The following is a 19,501-nucleotide window of genomic DNA, read 5'->3' as shown; positions in this document are numbered from 1 at the left end:
CACACTATATCTACCAAGCAGTAATAACATCCTTTTTTAAAATGTAAATCAATAATTTTACTAAGTCAAATGGACTCTTCCTTCATTGCATAAATCTCCACGGTCAGTTTTTCCACCATTAAGTCCTCAAAATCTCTAAGAAGTGCAAATATTCATTTTAACATGTTGTCTGCTGGCCTGTCCTCAGGTGGCTCTAGGATTGGGTACCACCTGCTGCCAGGTCTCCAAAGGCAGAACCTGCACAGCCAACCTGGGCTCTCCCTTAGCCAGTCAAACACCAAGCCCCAAGGATGTCAGCTTCTCGAAAATCTTTCAACTCCTTTCCTCTCTTCACTTTTCTCAGCTCTGGCCTCATTGATTCTTACCAAGACTTCTGCAATACATAAGTTTTCCTTTTTCCTAAATAGAAACAGCGTTGGTATTTCTTCCCCTTGATTATAACAGAAATATACCTTCAGTGCAAAACTTTTTTCAGAGAATAGAGAAAGATACAGGGAACATAAAGATGACATCTCACTTCTGGCCAAGATGGAGGTGTCGGTAGGTACACTTTGCCTCCTCACACAACCAAAAGGAGGACAAGTTTAAAAACAAAAAATAACCAGAAGTGCCAGAAAATGGATCTGTATGGAAGTCTGACAACCAAGGAGTTAAAGAAGAAATATTCGTTCAGACTGGTAAGAGGGGCGGAGATCGGCAGGTGGATTGGAAAGGATGAGAAGCAAGACAGTGGCTGGAGGACTGGGTGGGCAAGGTGGCAGCTGGCAGACCAGGGAGGGCAAGGTGGCAGGTGGTAGACAGGTGGTCCCACATTTGCATGCGAATAAACTGGGAGGAACTACTGGGGAGTGACACAGACCATGCAACCCAGGGTTCCAGCATGAGGAAATAAAGCCTCAAAAACCTCTGGCTGTAAAAACCCATGGGGGTTGCGGTGGTGGCAGAAACTCCCAGCCTCAAAGGAGAGTTCATTAGAAACACCCACAGGGTGCTAGAATATACAGAAACCCACCCACATGGGAATCAGCACTAGAAGGATTCAATTTGTTTGTGGGTAGCAGGGGTAGTGACTGAAAGCCAGCTGAGAGCTGAGCAAGTGGCATTATTCCCTCTTGGACCTCTCCCTCACATACACAGCCACAAAGCAGGGATGTGGGTTGCCCTACCCTGGTGAATACCTAAGGCTCTGCCTCTTACTACATAACAGGCCTGCTGAGATAAAAAAAAATATGGCCCAAATGAAAGAACCGATCAAAATTCCAGAAAAAGAACTAAGTGACGAAGAGATAGCCAACCTCTCAGATGCAGTGTTCAAAACACTGGTAATTAGGATGCTCACAGAAATAGTTAAATATGGTTGCAAAATAGAGGAAAAAGTAAACACTATACAAAGTGCAACAAAAATATACAGGGAACCAACAGTGAAGGGAAGAAAACCGGCACTCAAATCAATGATTTGCACTAGAAGGAAGGAATAAACATTCAATCAGAACAGAATGAAGAAATAAGAATTAAAAAAAAATGAGGAGAGGCTTAGGAACCTTTGGGACAACTTTAAATGTTCCAACATCCAAATCACAGGGGTGTCAAAAGGAGAAGAGGAAGAGCAAGAAAATGAAAACTTATTTGAAAAAATAATGAAGGAAAATTTCCCTGATCTGGCAAAGGAAATGGACTTCCAGGAAGTCCAGGAAGCTCAGAGAGTCCCAAAGAAGTTGGACCCAAGGAGGAACACACTAAGGCACATCATAATTATGTTACCCAAGATTAAAGATAAGGAAAGAATCTTAAAAGCAGCAAGAGAAAAGGAGACAGTTACCTACAAAGGAGTTCCCGTAAGACTTTCAGCTGATTTCTCAAAAGAGACCTTGCAGGCAAGAAGGGGCTGGCAAGAAGTATTCAAAGTCATGAAAGGCAAGGACCTACATCCAAGATTACTCTATCCAGCAAAGCTATCATTTAGAATGGAAGGGCAGATCAAGTGCTTCCCAGATGAAGTCAAGTTAAAGGAGTTCATCATCACCAAGCCCTTATTACATGTAATGTTAAAGAGACTTATCTAAGAAAAGAGGAAGATCAAAACTACTAACAGTAAAATGACAACAAACTCACAACTATCAAAAACTGAACCTAAAAAAAAAACAAAAACAAACCAAGCAAACAACTAGAACAGGAATAGAATCACAGAAATGGAGATCACATGGAGGGTTATCAGCAGGGTGGGGCAGGGGGTTAATGGGGGAAAAGGTACAGGGAATAAGTAGCATAAAGGTATGTAGAAAATAGACAGGGGGAGGTTAACAACAGTATAAGAAATGGAGAAATCAAAGAACTTATATGTATGACCCACGGACATGAACTAAGGGAGGGGATGCCGGTGGGAGGGTGTATACAGGGTGGAAGGGGGATAAAGTGGGGAAAATGGGACAAGTGTAATGGCATAATCAATATTTTTAAAATTCAAAAAAAGAAATAGATGATCAAAACTGAACAGTAAAAGGACAACAAAGTCACAACTATTAAAAACTGAACTTAAAAAAAGACAAAAAACAAAAACTAAGCAAACAACTGGAATAGGAACAGAATCACAGAATCACAGAAATGGAGATCAAATGGAGGGTTATCAGCTGGGATGGAGAGAGGAGGATAATGGGGGAAAAGATATAGGGGACAAGAAGCATAAATGGTAGTAACAAAATAGACAGGGGAGGTTAAGAATAGTATGGGAAATAGAGAAGCCAAAGAATTTATATGTACAACCCATGGACATGAACTAAGGGGGCAAATGCTGGTGGGAGATGCAGGGTGGAGGGGAATAAGGGAGAGGGGAAAATGGGATAAGTGTAATAGCATAACAAATAAAATATACTTTAAAAATAAAGAACTTAGAAACATACACACACACACATAACGATGACATCCATCATCTTACCACCTAGACATACCACTGTTAATGAGCTTTCCTCCTACACTTATGGATCAAATAAAAATTGGGTCCTACTATACCTGCTCTTTGGAGACCTTTTTTCACTTACCCAATGTGCCACAGGTATCTCTCTGGGTTAACAACCACAGCTCATCACTGCTTGTTAAAGCAGAACAATATTTCATGCATGAACTCATTCCATCAGCTGGGATGCCCCCTTCTGGGCTGCCAGCATTACTCTGTGGAACCAACTGCCCTTCCTCCCTAGGCCATGATATTCTTTTCCATTCAGGCAGAATCCAGATCCCAGGACTGCCCCAACTGTCCGTGCCTCCAAGGACAGGACACATAACCCAAGGGACTCTACCTGACCAGATTAGTTGAAGGATGGGTTTACGATTCAAGTGCTGCCAATCACAGTAGCTCTAGGACTAGTTGAGCTACTTTTGAAATCATTGTCTTTCTCCCATCCAAGTACTAACCAGGCCTGATGCTGCTTAGCTTCTGAGGTCAGACGAGATCGGGCGTGTTCAGGGTGGTAGGGCCATAGATGAAGTTACTGTCTCTCTGCTATATTCACGAGACTGTCAGGGTAGAAGCCCAGAGCTACAGGGGTCATCTGTGTGCCCATGTGAGGACAGCCTGCCTGAGAAAAATGCCAATCCAGAGACATGCAAAGCCAAGATACAAAACCCGTAAAGCTTATCTTCCAAGTCCTGAATTCAGTTCCACCTAAAGCCAGTTTCTACAATTCCTAGTGACAAGAGCCAACAAATCCTTGTGGTCACGTCAATATGATGGAAATCCTGCCTGATACACCCTGCCACAAGACATTCAGGACGTCCAATGCTTTTCTATCTACATCAAGAATATCACAGAGATCATCGCACCCTCATCAACTCTGCAGTAGCTCCTATAAGTAGTCCCCGTAACTTCAGCCTTGCCCCTTTTCCTCTGCTCCCTAACTCTGATCCATCCTCTGTGTTGATGACAAGATAGTTTTTGATACAAATACGTGACTACAGCAGTTTTCTGCTGAAAACCTTCACTTCCTTCAGGATGAAGCAAGCCCCGAACATCTAGCATTCTATTTTCATTTGGGGCCATCCTTCAGCCAATACCTCTGCTCCATGATAACCTTTTTGAGGTTTTTAATGCCATGTTTTTCCATGTTGTCTCGTGCTGCCATGCGTGTGACACATCTATCACTTCCCTCTCCCTTTAAGTCTCAGCTCCCATCACCTACCAGGTGAAGGGTTCCCTAACTTCCTAAGACCGAGATAAGTACCTCTCCCCTCAGACCCGAAGAGTTAGAGCTCCATTACACGTCACAGTCTCCCCTAAGAGACGCCATGATCTCTGAGGACTGAGCCTTGTTTTATGTGTCTATAAATTCCCAGAGTCCAAAGCATAGTAGAAAGTCAGCAAATATTTTTTAAATGCATGACTGATTAAGTCAATGAGGAATGTCTAATTAGCTGGTGTGATTGATTTGTCGGCAGATCTACACTATTAGGCAGCAGAGGCTATGGCTGAACTACTTCTAGCATCATGCTCTTTACACAAAGCCCCCAAACCACAGCCTGTTTTTCAAAGCAGCTTATCATTCTATCCCCGAAGCTGGCTCAGGTCTGGCATATCATAGGTGATCAATATACATTTTTTGAACCAATAAATTAACATGTCTTCTTATCTAGGTCACTAAGTTGATGTTGGCAGAATGAAAATAAATCAATGATACAGACTTTTAAAATTCTAATATCACAGGTTTTAAAATACTGCCATTCATTCAAAATGAGCACATCTATTGGGTACTTACTACAAGCCAGGCAACAACTTAGGAGTTCGGGATGTACCAGTGAACTGACAAGCAAGAAAGAGGCTCCCTTCACTGAGCTTATGTTCAGCTGGGGAGACAAGTAGTAAGTAAATAATTTAATGTTATAGATAACAAAGAAATAAACATGATTGGTTTGGTGACTAACACTGAACTCTAGTTAATGATGTCATGCTAAAACATCTAAGGATAAGTGTTCTTTGATATGCATTAAAAAGGGTGAACTGATGAATGGAGAGAAGATATTCATGTATAGATATATCATGGAATAAGCGAACTGTTCACTGTCGAGTCTAGGTCCTGGGTTTGTACTGTACATTTCTCTCACCGTTTTGCACATTTTGTCGAAACAAGGAGGATAACAAGTTGACACATTTTGTCGAAACAAGGAGGATATTGCCTACTGTCACATTCACATGGTTAATTCTGATCTCCATGATAATGAAACTGACATGATAGAAAAACTTATTGAAAAATAAAGTTACATCACACAAGTAGTGATCTGGTCTTAAAAATTGTACATAGATAGTGAGTGATGTTATGCTTTAAATTTTACCCAAACTGATTTTTTTTTGAAATGGTGGTTGATACCAGTGTCTTTGAGAGAGACCGAAGGCTGGGATGCAAGCTAGGGAACCTATTATAAACAGTTGAGTTGAAAAGATAAGTGCCTGAACTGTTGACAGAAGCACACTAGAGTAATTTCTTCAAGTGTCAAAAAACAATTTAGGAGGAATGGACTCCTTAGAAGGACATCACTCCTGAACAGACTCAGACTGAAGAAGAAATTGCCAAGGCTGATGCTATTACTCACTGGTCCACACACAAGTGCAGAGCCCTTCTGGCCCGAGTCAAAGGCCAAAAGGCAGTTTAAGTCACAAATAGCTCCTTCGCTTGTTAGGACCTAAAAAGGAAATCATACGTGGAAGCAACTAACCCTTAGCTGAAGCCAACAGGTTTGTCATTTGCATGAAAAGAAAAACAAAGAAGAGGCTTGTTTCTAAAATTCCTGCTTTGTCAGGCAAAATTTTTGGTCTACAAGCCACTATTCTGATCTGATCAGGCACATAACTGTGGCTGGAAGCCTCAACTCCTTGGAGAAATTCAAAGAGTTAGAATGTCAATGACAGTAACCAATGTGATTTGGACAACTCTTGAAACCCGACTGTGTAAATAAACTCTGCGAGGAGACAAAGAGAACCCTTGTTGCACGGACTAGAAACAGAACAGACATTATCATTCAATTTAACTTAATTCAATCAATACATACTTTCTGGATGCCTACCACGTGCCAAGCATTTTTCAAGGTGTTAAGTTTTAGCAATGAAGAAAACAGACAAAACCCCTGCTGACACATACCAGGGGGACAGAATGACACGTGAGAAGGGAAGAGGCCAGCTGGGCTATGGGGCCAGGCCACAGGCCACTGGCATGACTCACCTCTCCCCGTACCGCGATACCATGGCCCTGCGACAAGGAGGGTCATGATCTGATTGACGTTTTAATTCACTCCATTTTGTAGTTGGGGGTATTTGTTCTTTATTCATTAATTCAACAGATATTTATTACCAGTGGCGTAACTACTTCAAACACTGAGGACGCGGCAGCGATCATGCTCATGAGGCTGCCAAGTGGGCTCTGGGCTGGAACATAGGTTGATGGAGCCACAGAGCAGCAGAGCCTGGCTCACGGAGGGAAGGTTTTCCTGGGGACGTGACGCCTCCCTAAAGGGTGAGCAGAGTGATGGGGAGTGCAGGAAAGGGGCTTCCGGACAAGGGAGCAGCATATGGAATGGTCTGAAAAGAGGAAGCAAGACAATAGCAGAGAGGCCGACAGGGGCTAGATGGTGTAGGAATCATGATGAGGAGTTCAGACTTAGGACCTGGCATCCTCCTTAAAGGCTCCCGAGGTGTGTTCATTTGGAAGAGAGAAGATGAGACCAGACACGAATCTTTCAATCTTTCAACCGTGAGCATAAGGGAAAGAATGAACCGTGGGCTGTGAAGTGCTCTGTTCAGATCTTACCTTTGCCACTTGCTATTTTGGGCCAATTGCTTTAAACTTCTGATGCCCAACTTGAATAATAGGGACTACTCAGCGTTACATATGTCAAGTATAGACACAAAGCTGGTGGTCTTCTATTTACTACTTTGCCCCTCTCTCTCACCAAATCCTAATCCCAATTAGATGAACTGGCACACCAACTGGGTTTTCACCTGCAGCCTTTTCACAAGACGACCATAAACTCTTTCTCCAACACTTCACCTAGAATTCTCAAAGGAGAGACAACACTAGACAGATGTTCTGTCAACTAAAGAGGCATCATCTGGAGAACTGAATGGCTTTATTTTCTAATCACCATAGAGTGAGGTAGTCACTCCCCTGCACTGCTTCCCTTTCCATTGATTTTGCCCAAGGAATGGGTGTTTGTCAGTTGTCTTCGTTTCTTCCCTCATCCTCTACATAAACTTCTGCTCCACTCTACAATGTCTCCTCACTGGGAAACGGGTTGAACAACCATCCTGGTTTGCATGGCACAGAGGGTGTTCCCACAATGCGAGCCATTCAACTCGAGAACTGGGATCAGCTGGTCACCCTACTGTGAACCAGCACTTCAAAACACATCCTCAGAAGTGAGTGACAGAACAAACAGGATATGCTCTTCCTCTATGTTGAAGTCCTCTCTGCCCCATTCAACTGGGCCTGTAATTTCTCAAGTGGAGGATGATAAAGCCTTATTTTTTATTATGTTCCTCCTGCCCCATAAAGAAGTAACCCAGAGAGCAGACACTTCACGATCCCACAGAGCCTGGTATACAGTACATGGTCATTAGACTTATATTGAATAAGTAGATAAAATCAACCATCTCAAAATATTCCAACCTAAGTCTTCAATTCACTCTCACAATGAAAAAGCAAATATACTCAGGCTTAGTCACTTCTTAAGGCCTTATTAAGGTACAACCTCAGAGATTTGGGAAGGAGGGGTTGCTAAAAAAAAGAGATGGATTGGAGATGAAATGGAAAGGCTGTAAATTAATGCCTCCCAAATCTCCAGTCTGTTCTTCACTCAACTTCATTACATCTCCATCTTCTCTGCCCTAAATTACCACAAAACCAAGGAATACTGACTATCCCTCAGCCTTGACTATAACTACAGACCATAAGCACCCAAAAGGCAAATTCTTTGGTGTTTTCATATTGTGAATGACAGCTGAAATGTTGCAGGTACTCAAAAAATTAGTTTATTAAATAAAAATAAACATTTACACCCAGACTTTGCTAGAAAATAAGATGTTTTATGATAGTGATATGAATAGTATGGTTGTTAAGCAGACAGACTACTAAACATTCTTCCAAGTTTTCAACTAGAGGATGTAAATATAAGTCTGAAATGAAACTTGCCTGAAACCAGGAATAAGGAATCTGACAATCTCTGCTACTGCTACTTTCAGCCAGTCTCCAGGGAAAGAGAGGAAACAATTCCATTAGATAAAGATATTTCCCCACTGCTGGTGTTTTTACATGAGCCAGAAGAAGCTGTGAAAGAGGGCATCTGTAGTAGATACAGTAATTAGAACTACCTACATACGGAGTAACTCAAGGCACAAGCATCACCTTAGTGTTTATTTTTATCTCCTAAATTGTGTAGGTAAATGGCTTATCTATGGGCAGATTTCTTTCATTCTGAAGTATAACATACCTTGTTTGGGACTGAGAAAAAGAAAAGAGATTGTCTTCAGGACTTAGGTAAAGGCAGCATGCACAGCAGACTAAAGGACACTGGCTGAAATAATGTCTACCTACAGGGTCAGCCAGGTCCCTGACAAGCTCAGAAAAAAGCAACAATTAATTCTCAATAAGAAATAACAAAAGAATCTCCAAATAAATACAAATTAGGAGCTAGCCACATGATGCACTATAAAACAGACTTGGAAACAATGGTTCTAGAAATCTATGACTTAAGTGGAAGGAAAGGAGAAACAAAATTTTAGTATGTGTGTTAAACCCATGTAAAAATGTATGTGTGTAAAAGATAATAATGGTCCTGGCTGGGTAGCTCAGTTGCTTGGAGCATTGTCCCAATACACCAAGGTTGCAGGTTTGATCCCTGGTCAGGGCACATACAAGAATCAACCAATGAATAAGTGGAACAAAGTGGAATAAGCATAAATAAGTGGAACAACAAATTGATGTTCCCTTCCTCTCTCTCCCTAAAATTAATAAAGAAAAAGATAATAATGCTTACATTACGATACAGAAGACATTTTTGGTGGAAAGGGGCTTTCTTTGTTTTTGTAATAGGGTTGTTCCTTTTTAAATTTCACTGGAAGATAGAGGAGGTTATTTAAATAGAGTCTTGAAGATAAAAACTAAAATCTTGCTGTCAGAATGATTTGAAGGAGGCAGGAATGGTGAGGAATCTGGGTGGCCTCTTCCAGGACCAACAGGCCTTCTGGTGAGGCTGGGACCAGGACCCGGGAAGGGCAGGGGGACTGAGAAACGAGGGTGTTAAATGCTTTGCTATGAACTTTGGATCTGACTCGGAGAGCAAAGAGAAGGCACTGTGATCTCTGAGGAGAAATGGATTGGCCCGAGCTGAGCTTTCAAGAGCTGGCTCTGGTGGCAGGATAAAGGCCTCAGTACCTAGCTCAGAGGCTGTGCTAGAGTGTGGACAAACAGAAAAGAGGGGCCCATCTTAAGCAATGAACAACCAGATCTCTAAGCTTCTTAGAAAAAGATGCTCAGTAGAAATAGGTTGTCTGACCACTCAGTTGGGCCCTGTAGAAGCTGCTTAGGAAGGTATCAGAAACAGTCTACGCTGACATAAGGAACTGTCCAATTGTAAACAGAATACATGGAGAGGATGATCCAGTGAAATTCTGAGATGGGGGCAAAGCAATAAAGAAAAACCAGCCTTTCCAACTTGTAGAAACTCCTCCAACTTGGGAAATGAATTAGAGGAGAAATAGGAACAGCTTTAAAGTGAAAAGTGTACTCTTAATGTTTGAGAACAAATGTGTTCTGGTCAGAAATACCTCATTTCACTGCTCCTAAAAATGCTTCCATCGGTGCATTTTTCCTTCTTTATCCTCCTGCTGGGCCCTTTCTGACCAGGCTTCCCATTCTCTCCCTGCACTCCACACATGCCAGTAGAACACTACTTATCTCAAAGAAGACCGGTGCACTCGAAGACAACTTGATCCTACAACACTCTATTTCAGTGGTCTCTAGATTTTTTATTGTGTGCCCAGCCATGGAAAACAATCTAATTATACCTGTAAAACATATGCATATTTATACATCAATTACATAATGATGACAATCAGCCCATACGCTAAGCACTAGTAAATTTGCACTTTAGACCACTAGAATAGCCACATTTTCTCTAAAGAGTGAGGGAATGAAAGATTTTGTGGCAAAGACAGGGCTGGACTGGACTGGACCCCACCCCTTTGCCATGTGGGAAGGAAGGGCCCCTCTGTCCAGGATGCACCCAAGTTCTCTGAGGTCAGGCTCTGGAAACAGGGCACAGGGTTGGTTTTCAGCTGCAAATCCTCCAACTGACACATCTCAGCATGATAAAAGATCTCAAGCTGCTTCATTTCCCTATTTCCTCCATTCAAGACAGCTTCATCCATGAGGAATTTTCCCACCAACCTGTTACTTAATGGGTTTCTCAACCATTGAGGATCCCTGCATAGCTCCATTATCTCATTAAGACTTATACAATGCTGATTTTCTAATTCTTGGGTACGTTTGCATTTATTAGCTGTGATTTCCTCATGATTAACAACTTTTTCTCATCAACTATTTGATTGTCTTCAAATACAATTTGTCTTAGAAAATCAAGATCAAAGCAGAGTTTCCCTTTGTCTTTCAGAGTAATGAAGAGGTGTCCTAGCAACTTGCTAAGGTGCCGGACTGATTTTGTGAGTTTTTCTTGTTTGAAGTATCATGGATTCTGGACTCATGGATTATTTGTCATTGGTCTGATTTCAACCTACTGCAGTCATTATTCATTTTGATGCTCTAACTAACCTGTCTTTGGCTCCTGTCTCCTTCTGACTCCACCCCGCTGGTCTGCCTTAGCTTCCTTGCTGTCTGGCATGACAAGATGTCCCATCCTGAATGCTTCCGGCCCTAGACTGGGAATCAGATACTTATCTAAGCAGGAGGTTCCTTTTGGTGGGAATTGTATTTAGGGAATCCCAGTCTGAGTGCTAAGAATACTGCCTGCTAGTGAGTCACCTTTACTTTTGATCCTTTTCAAAGTACCAGGCTGGGGAACACTATCTTTTTAAAGAGAAAAAAATAAATTCATATTGATATTTCCTATTCACATTAAGTATTAGAGTCTTTAAGTACTCCTGCTTTCTTGTATGCTGAAAATTTTGATTTCTACAGTATACTTGCAATATTTTCAGATAATAATATAAATGTTTCCCCTATAAATGTATGGTCCAAAGACTGTTTCAAAGTCACTTGAAATCATTTATTTTCTCTGTGTGAGAGATTAACACTAACCTGATATATCACTAGGTTTGCTTCATTTTTCAACCTGTTCCATTTATTAGTGAATGCTTTTCTCTTTTTGATTTTTCTTTTTAAGCTATGTAAAACAATGAATGGTTCCAAAGTCAAAGTAAGGTATGTTAAAAAACACCTACTTTCTATCCCTGACTCTGCACACCCCTCCTCCAGTGATAATCATTTTTATTAGCTTATTTATTCTTCCATTGTTTCTTCTGAAAATACAAGCAAATTCATACACATGAATGTATTCACACGTTCCTCTTCCATACCCTTCTTTTACATAAGGGAGTAACCATGTGTGCTGCCCTGCACTTTGGTTTTTATAACCTCATGTATCCTAAACATCTCCCTCCAGAGCAGTGGAGACCTCACCCTTGCTTTCCCCAGTTACACAGCACTTCACTCTATCAGTGGACCTGTTATTCACTCAGTCGCCTGTTAGGAACATTTGGGGTATTTCTAGTCATTTTATTCTTTAATCCCCACCTAAGGATATGTTCATTGATTTTAAAAAGAGAGGAGGAGAGCCCTGGCTGGTATGGCTCAGTGAACTGAGTATCAGCCTGTGAACCAAAGGGTTGCCGGTTCGATTCCCAGTCAGAGCACATTACATGCCTGGGTTGCAGGCCAGGCCCCCAGGAAGGGGCATGCAAGAGGCAACTACACACTGTTGTTTCCCTCTTTCTTCCCTTCTTCTCTCTAAAAATAAATAAATAAAATCTTAAAAAAATAAAATGAAAATAAAAAGAGAGGAAGAGAGAAAGAGAGAGACCACAGACAGACACTGATGTGAGAGAGAAACAGCAGTCAGTTGCCCTCCTTATGTGCCCTGGTTGGGGATCAAACCTAAAACCCCCTGGCAGATGAGACAACACTCCAACACAGTCACCCAGCCAGGGCTCTAGTCTTTGTCTGTTATAAATAGTGCCGCAATAAATGGCCTTTGCACGTGCCTCTTTAAATTTTGCTCACATATCTTTGGGATAGAGTCCTGTTCAGTTCAGGGAAAGATGCACAGATAGTTTGGCTGGATGGTGACATACGCCCTCTCCCAGTTGGTGCCGTACTGCATTCTCACCCACAGGGTAGGAAAAGACGGCTTCCCGGAGCCACACTATTGGAAGAGCTAGGCTAGCAACCTTTCGGATGTTGGCTTGATATGTGGGACATGGTATCTTGGTGCGGTCTGAAAACTCATTTCTGTTTATTGTGAGTGAGGTTAACATGTTTTAATATGTTTGAAGTAATATATTTCATTATTTTCTGAACCAGTAATAGCTTTTGCCCACTTTCATATTAGATCGTAGAACTTTTTACTCATGTTTTAGAAGTTGTTTATATATTAGTGATACTAACTGTCTGCTACAGAATTTGCTTATGGTGTTATTGTTATTTTTGCCATAGTTTCTTTTTGTTTTAAGGGCTGTCATATGCATCCGTTTCCCCTTGATTCCTGCTGAATATGAGTCTGTTAGGATGCTTATACACTTCCCAGGTTAGCAGGAATTAATGTGGTTTCACCTCTAATTACATTGGAAGCAATGAATTTCTTTCAGTTCAATCAACCAACACTGTGGAAATCCTCCATTCATGTTCAACAAAACAGGTTTTTCAGGACTCTGAATTCTAACACTCTAAAAGAAAACTTTATAACACTTTCTGGAAAAGTTCTTATTTTTACCCCCTAGATGCAGAAAAACACCATCTCATGGAGGGCATACACATATCAGTTCTGGCCATTTTCGACACAGCTAACATTTTTTTTCATTTGATGTACCACACAGGTCACTTCTTACATTATTTTGTACCACCTGATCCCAGCCTTTCAAAGTTACACATGCTTCACCATGGTGACCAGCCATCTGTCACTGAACATGCCATATATTAGTTTGTCCCCTAAAGTGTGCCCCATGGACAGGATGATATAGTTCAAGAACAATAATAATCACGTTTACCACACACATAACATGCTCTCACAAATCTCTCTGAGCTAAAAACATTTAAACATGAACGGATTGTTAAAATTAACCCTTCTTAATTCTCCCCCTTCTCATACCGTACACCCAGGGCTTAGTCCAGTGTGTCTGCTGTCACCCTTAGTGAGCCTGAGAAAAAAGTCACCTTCAGGTGGCTGCAGATGAGCGGGTGTGGCAGCCACATGGGCAAAGGCAGGGTAGGGGTCCCTTGGGTCACAACCATACAAAGGAAATAGATTTACCTCTTAGATAATTCATTCTAGGATAGAAACCTCTTGAATAAAATTACCTGATAATTCTGGAAAATGAGAATTCTCCACTCTTGGGCGTCTCAATGAACTGTTTTGCTCATGTGACCTTCCATTTACAGAATCAAACTTCACCTCATCACCAAGAGCTACTGACTTAAATAACAAATCTGGCCTCAGAGTACTCAGCTAATTAGGAAGGAAATGAGGCTAGAGGCAGGTAAACTGATAGAAGCAGTAAGAGATGGTGAAAGTGGGGGACAAAAACCACTACAGAAACAGAAAAATGCTAAGAGCCTGCCGCTACGGCCCATCAGGGCACTGTCTCCAGTGCGCCCACTGCCCAGGAACAGAGAAGGCGAGGTCTCCTTCTGGGTCTCGTGTTAAGGAAGTCAGTAATGAATGAAATTGAGTTTCTAAAAGGTTCCATTTAATAGAGGCTAACTTTTTTCCTTACAAAGTTTAATGGGGAAATAATGAAGGTTTAATTATTTGGAAAATGTGTGGACACAGAAGACCTCATTCCTCATCACTGATCCAGCGGACCCTAAACAGCACCTGTGTGGCGGGAAGCAGGTTTCGTGCCTGCCAGCCCAAAGTTGGCCCAAGCCCCTTTCCCAGTGGTTCCTTGTGATGCTGCCTATGGGAACATTTTTCCCCAGAACATTTCTAAGGCTTTTCACAAAAGGCTCACATGGCCTTTTGATTGTAATTTAGAAAAAATCAGTTTCTCTCAAGGCCAAGGTTCAATGACACATATTTCTATGGCTCAGGGGGCCCTGGGAGTCATAACCGAAAACGCATGGCTGTCTAATTTCTTTTCCCATTTATCTTTAGTGGTGTTCTGGAAAGCAGAGGTGAAACACGAATACTCACGGAACATGGTGTAAAACTGCTGCGGGTTCAGATTCCATTTTCCCCAGGGGGTCTTGTGGCCTTTAGACTGGGCATAGTTAGCGTGGTTAAACTCTGGCTCGGTGCCAAATGAGTCCAGGACTCGGAGCATGCATCTGAAAGAAAAATATACTGTGGGTAAAACTACAACCTTGACCCAAAGTTCAGGAAGTAGAAGCTGTAGGCCCTCTTTCAGGCACTACCAAAAATGAACAGACACTTTTAATGAGAAATGCTACTGGACAGGAACTGAGAGGTTTTAGAATACGTTGTATAACCAAGCACCTCCATGTGTGACTTTTGAGTCTGGATGATCATGCAGCAGATATATCTGCTTCAGATTAATTGACTAATCACAGAAGATCAGTCAAATACCTGTGAAATACAAAGTTTCCGAAAGCTGGAACCACAGAGTGCATGTCCACTGCTGTAACCCCAGCCAGGACCGGGCATACAGTAGTGCCTAATGAACACTTAAAGAAACAAAGGACTACCATTTTTCAGAGGTTGCTATGGATGGTCTGTATCCCCCCAAAATTAAGGTTGAAATCCTAATCCCCAAAAGGGGACGGCATTAGAAGATGGGGCTGTTGGGAGACGACGAGGTCATGTGCGTGGGGCCCTCATGAATGGAAAAAGTGCTCTTACAAAGGAAACTCCACATTGCTCCTTAGCCCCTTCCACTGTGTGAGGAGGTAAGAAGCCTGAAACCTGGAAGAAAGCCCTCACTTGACCTTCTGGCACCCTGTCTCAGCCTTCCAGCTTCCAGGGCTATGGGCCATAAATGCTTGCTGTTTATAAGGCCCCCAGTCTGTGGTATCATGAAATAGCAGCCTGAGCAGATGCAGGTGGCAGTCTTATTCTGCCCAAAGCACATGGCATGCCTTATCTCTTTCAACAACCATTCAACATTTTCATCAATCACATAATCACATTTTTATAATCACAGTATGTTTAATACTCTGTTTTAAATGTGTTTTTAGGTAAAGCTTAGAAGGTCGCTTCCTAGGCAGTGGTGATTTTACGTAGCTGATGATAAGAGAATACTACTGCTTCCTCTCAGAGCCTGAGGAAGCAAGATGTTTCATTTGGCTGACCCACCAGTCTTAGAACAAAGCCTTGGGGTCGGCCAAATCGTGTCTACCACCCATTTCTGTGTGGCCTTCCAGCTAAGAATGAGCTTTACATTTTTAGATAGTATATTAAACAATAAAAATAATATTTTGTGATGTGAAAATTATAAGAAATTCAATATTCAACATTCAAAAAGTTTTATTTGAACACAGCTACACCCAGTTCTTTATGTATTTCCTGTGACTGCTGTCACGCAGTGAGAGAGGTGGAGACCACGTGGCCAGTAGAGCCTGCATCAGCGCGCACACGGCATCACTGGTCAGGAGAAAGGAATCAATACTGAAACAGAATTTATTGATTTTGATGACATTTCATTACTGATTGATTCTCAAAACACTGATGTAAATTTATCTCATAATGGCCAATTAAAACAGCACTTTTTCTGTTGTCATGTGTCAATAGTATTTCTGAACAGTGCTTATTGAACCAATAAAGCATGAAAGTAAATAAAGATTAAAGCCCACATTTCAGAATCAGAGGCTGGCAATGACTTTTAGTATTTGATTCAGTTTCTTCCTTTTCTCACTTTTAGGAAGTTCATTCTTTCAGCTTTTTAATTTTTACATCAATACATGATTCAGAAAAACAAAATGCAAACACCAGACTGGTTTTCTGAGAAAGAGCAATAGTAAACTATCAATTTGGTGTAATGATTTTTCTCATCAGACATCACCATCACTCGTCCAGACAAGGAAGAAAAGAGAAGAAAGAGGGAAGGCAGGTGGAAGGGGGCGGTCTTAACCGCAAGTGAAATACAAGCTGACCTCAGAAAGCAGTTCCTTGTTTTGGATCCCTGTGTGGCTCTTGAGCAACATGCTATCATCACAGTGACACTTTTCAAAATATCACTAAGAACATGTTATCAGCTGGCTCGGCCAACAGGCAGACAGAAATGGCGTCCACGTTCCAGGAGGAAAAAAGCTAGGGATGCAAGGAGCTGGCCACGCATGTTTTTCCTGCTCTTTGAACAGCTCAGAACATTCCTTTTTTTCTTCTTAATAAAACATTCCCATGACATAACTTACAGTTTTCATTTTAAAATAAAGATGCAAAAGGAACTGACTGGGGCCTGTGTATTTTCTTCCGAGGAAGACGGAAGTATTCAGGGAACAGCAAGGATGATAGTGGCAGCTCTACAGAAGGTTGCTGTGAGAGACGGAGGGACACACTGCCAGGTGGGGCTGCGGGAGGTCCAGCCCCTGCCAGAGGAACCGAGCTGCAATCCAGGGACCATGGCACTGTGTGCAGGCACAGCAGGACAAACAGGCACTCTGTCTTAAGGATCCTTTGCCTTGGAGGCTGTGGCTGCTTCCACTTATTTGCAATTGACTGTGTGTTCCTCTCTAGCTTTGGCTTGTCAGTCTATTTTTGACTTGGAGTTGTGCTGGTGTTATTTTCAGTTTGGATAATTAAAATAAAGTACAGTGAATAAAGATGCCTGGTAGCTGCCTGACTCCTAGAAGCCCGGACTTTTCCTCAAGTGCCTAGATGTTTGCTGTGTAATGCTGGGCTTTTTCCCAACGGAAGGCTGTAAGAATGAATGTTCTCATGTCTCAGATACTACTAATTCTACATCCTCATACTTGAAGCTTTGATTTAGAAATTGTCTGGTTTTTAGCTTATCTGGGTTTGTTTTATAACTAGAAGCAGGAAACTGATCTCTTTCTATGACAGGAGGCTTAATATAGCTTTTCTTTTTCAATCACATTCTACATATGTGGATTTTGGAATTGTGTTTGTGTTGTTAATATTTATGCCCTTCCTCTAATGTCTTTTGTGTGTGTGGAGCATGAGAAACAGACTGATGACTTAAAAAGATACTTGCCTTGCTGCCCAAGCAGCTGGCCTACTTCTAACAGGGATTCCTGCAGTTATGCCAAATGACTCCTGGAGTATTCCCTCTGCTCTGAGCCACACTATTGTGAGATGGATGCTTACAACCTCCTTGCCAGGGCCTACTTTCTAATTTGGAGCTTGATGTAAGATGTAGTACATGTTAGACTATTTGCATTTCACTGTCTTGTGTATTCTCAATGCTCAGCAAAGGCTTCACATGAAACAAAGCAGGTATGAGTTTTGCAGTACCTAGCAGTACACTAGTCACATACAAGTACTAAATAAATACTTGAGTTTTCTGCATCCCTACATATATTGGAAAGAATTTACAAAGATCAACATTTTCCAAGATCAGTATGACTCAAGGGTTTGCCCCAAATGAAAAATCAGAAGATAACTTCACACTTGATGGAATTCATACCATCTACCATCAACCAAGATGAATACAGACAGCCCTGACAATTTCTAATCTTCAAAAAGCAAAGAAACGAGCAAGAAACTTTTTAGAAAACCTGCTTGGCCTTCTGATGAAAGCTGAGCTTCAGCACACCACAAAGACTGCAGGGCTAACACACTGTCAGACCTCCTGCCAGTGACTCACCAACACCATTGACGTAGCTGATTTACGAAAGCAAGGAGGGATAAACATTACATTACACTCTACCATAAGCCCCTGAGATGGAGTCTTTTCATTCAACAAGAATCAAATACCAATCAATGGTGACCATTTTAATAATGAAATTTTCCTTTTTAATTGACCTGAATACTACCACTGAGAGTATTTTCCCATCCAAACAGCCCCTCTTAATGGTGAGGACAAGTCCAGGGTGTCCACTGTGGCCAGTTCCTATTGCACGTTTATTGGATGCCTGCCATTTGCAAAATGCTAGGACAAAACACACTGCCTTTCTTTCATTTTTAATGCTGTAGCTAAAAAGAAAAAAAACACACATTTGTTTACTTACATGGCTCAAGGACCAAGAAGAGAGATTGTTATTTCCACGTAACAGAACAAAGGTGATGGCCTGGGATTCATGACGATTTCAAGAAAACAGCAAACCCAAACCAGGGAAAACCTGATGCAAAAGGTAGAGTGCTATCCAGGCTCGAACCAAATTTTTATTTTGCTATTCTATGAGACTGTATCCAAAGGCAATGAAAAGCACAGAGTTGCGCCTCAGTCAGCCCCTTTCCTCTGCCTGGGGCGTTTCACTGCCCACTGAGAAAATCACTGCTACCGCAAGGAAGTTCTAGGACTTGGTGTTGTCCCCTCTGTGTTGTTTGACAAGAATCTCAATATTTTGAAGTTTCATGGCTTCCAATTCTAAAGGACTACCAATCTGGCATACCCTTGGAAGTGAAAGTTAATAATATTAAACTATAAACTAACCTGAAGTGAAGAAATCTAGTTCAGGCCATTAAGGATTCATTTATTGGTGAAGTTAAAAGAACACATGAGAACATCTCTTTACCAAGTATCAATAGAAAAGAAACACGTGGAGGGGTTTCCAAGTCGTTCAATTGAAAGATTTTCAGAGTGTTCTCTTAGGAAGTTGGCTTAAATTATAGACTAACATTTACTATCCTTGATAAAGGTGGTATTAACATCAAGTTTTTTACCCAAATTCAAGCAACACTGACACTATTAAATAAACATAATACTTATTTAAATTTATCCATCTTTTAAAATGTACTGGAAACTTTTACAGACCATAAGTAAAAGCCAGCATCAACTGCAGTGGATGGAAGACAACAAAAGAGCAGGGGACTTTTGCCTGCTGACGGCCAGAATGCGCAGCACCCGCACTTTGTTAAAGACACACGCAGTGTTAAAGGTAGAGCTGGAGAGACGGTAACATCAAATAAAGCCTTTTTCAGAAAGATTGAAAGAAAACTGAAAAATTAATAAACTTCATTATATAATTCAATGTCATTTAGTGTTATGCTGTATATCATGCAAAATCTTTTTATTACCTAGGTAGTTAACCAGTTATTAATGGGACAGAGAGCAAAGGAAATTAGACACTGAGCTTAATAAACTGGGAGCAGGAGCCTGCTTGCTTCACCAGGAAGCTGCAGCTTCACACCCCAGGGGACCACAGCACTGCTCTGC

The 19,501-nt window shown here is 41.5% G+C and overlaps 1 protein-coding gene across 5 annotated transcripts in view; it reads right to left on the bottom strand.

The window, feature by feature from the left end:
- MGAT5 (alpha-1,6-mannosylglycoprotein 6-beta-N-acetylglucosaminyltransferase) overlaps window positions 1-19,501 on the bottom strand; it is a 341,618-nt gene that overhangs the window by 106,181 nt on the left and 215,936 nt on the right. For all 5 annotated transcript variants that reach the window (XM_045825932.1, XM_045825930.1, XM_045825931.1 and 2 more), the window contains one exon: window positions 14,401-14,534. In XM_045825932.1, coding sequence (XP_045681888.1) covers window positions 14,401-14,534 — 134 coding nt within the window. The remainder of the gene's footprint in view (window positions 1-14,400; window positions 14,535-19,501) is intronic.

Source organism: Phyllostomus hastatus, unplaced genomic scaffold (genome assembly GCF_019186645.2).
Source record: "Phyllostomus hastatus isolate PE091 unplaced genomic scaffold, TTU_PhHast_1.1 phas_scaffold_60, whole genome shotgun sequence".
Classification (NCBI taxonomy): Eukaryota; Metazoa; Chordata; class Mammalia; order Chiroptera; family Phyllostomidae; genus Phyllostomus; species Phyllostomus hastatus.
Note: the sequence above shows the minus strand (reverse complement) of the source record. Positions and strands in the feature narration are given on the sequence as shown.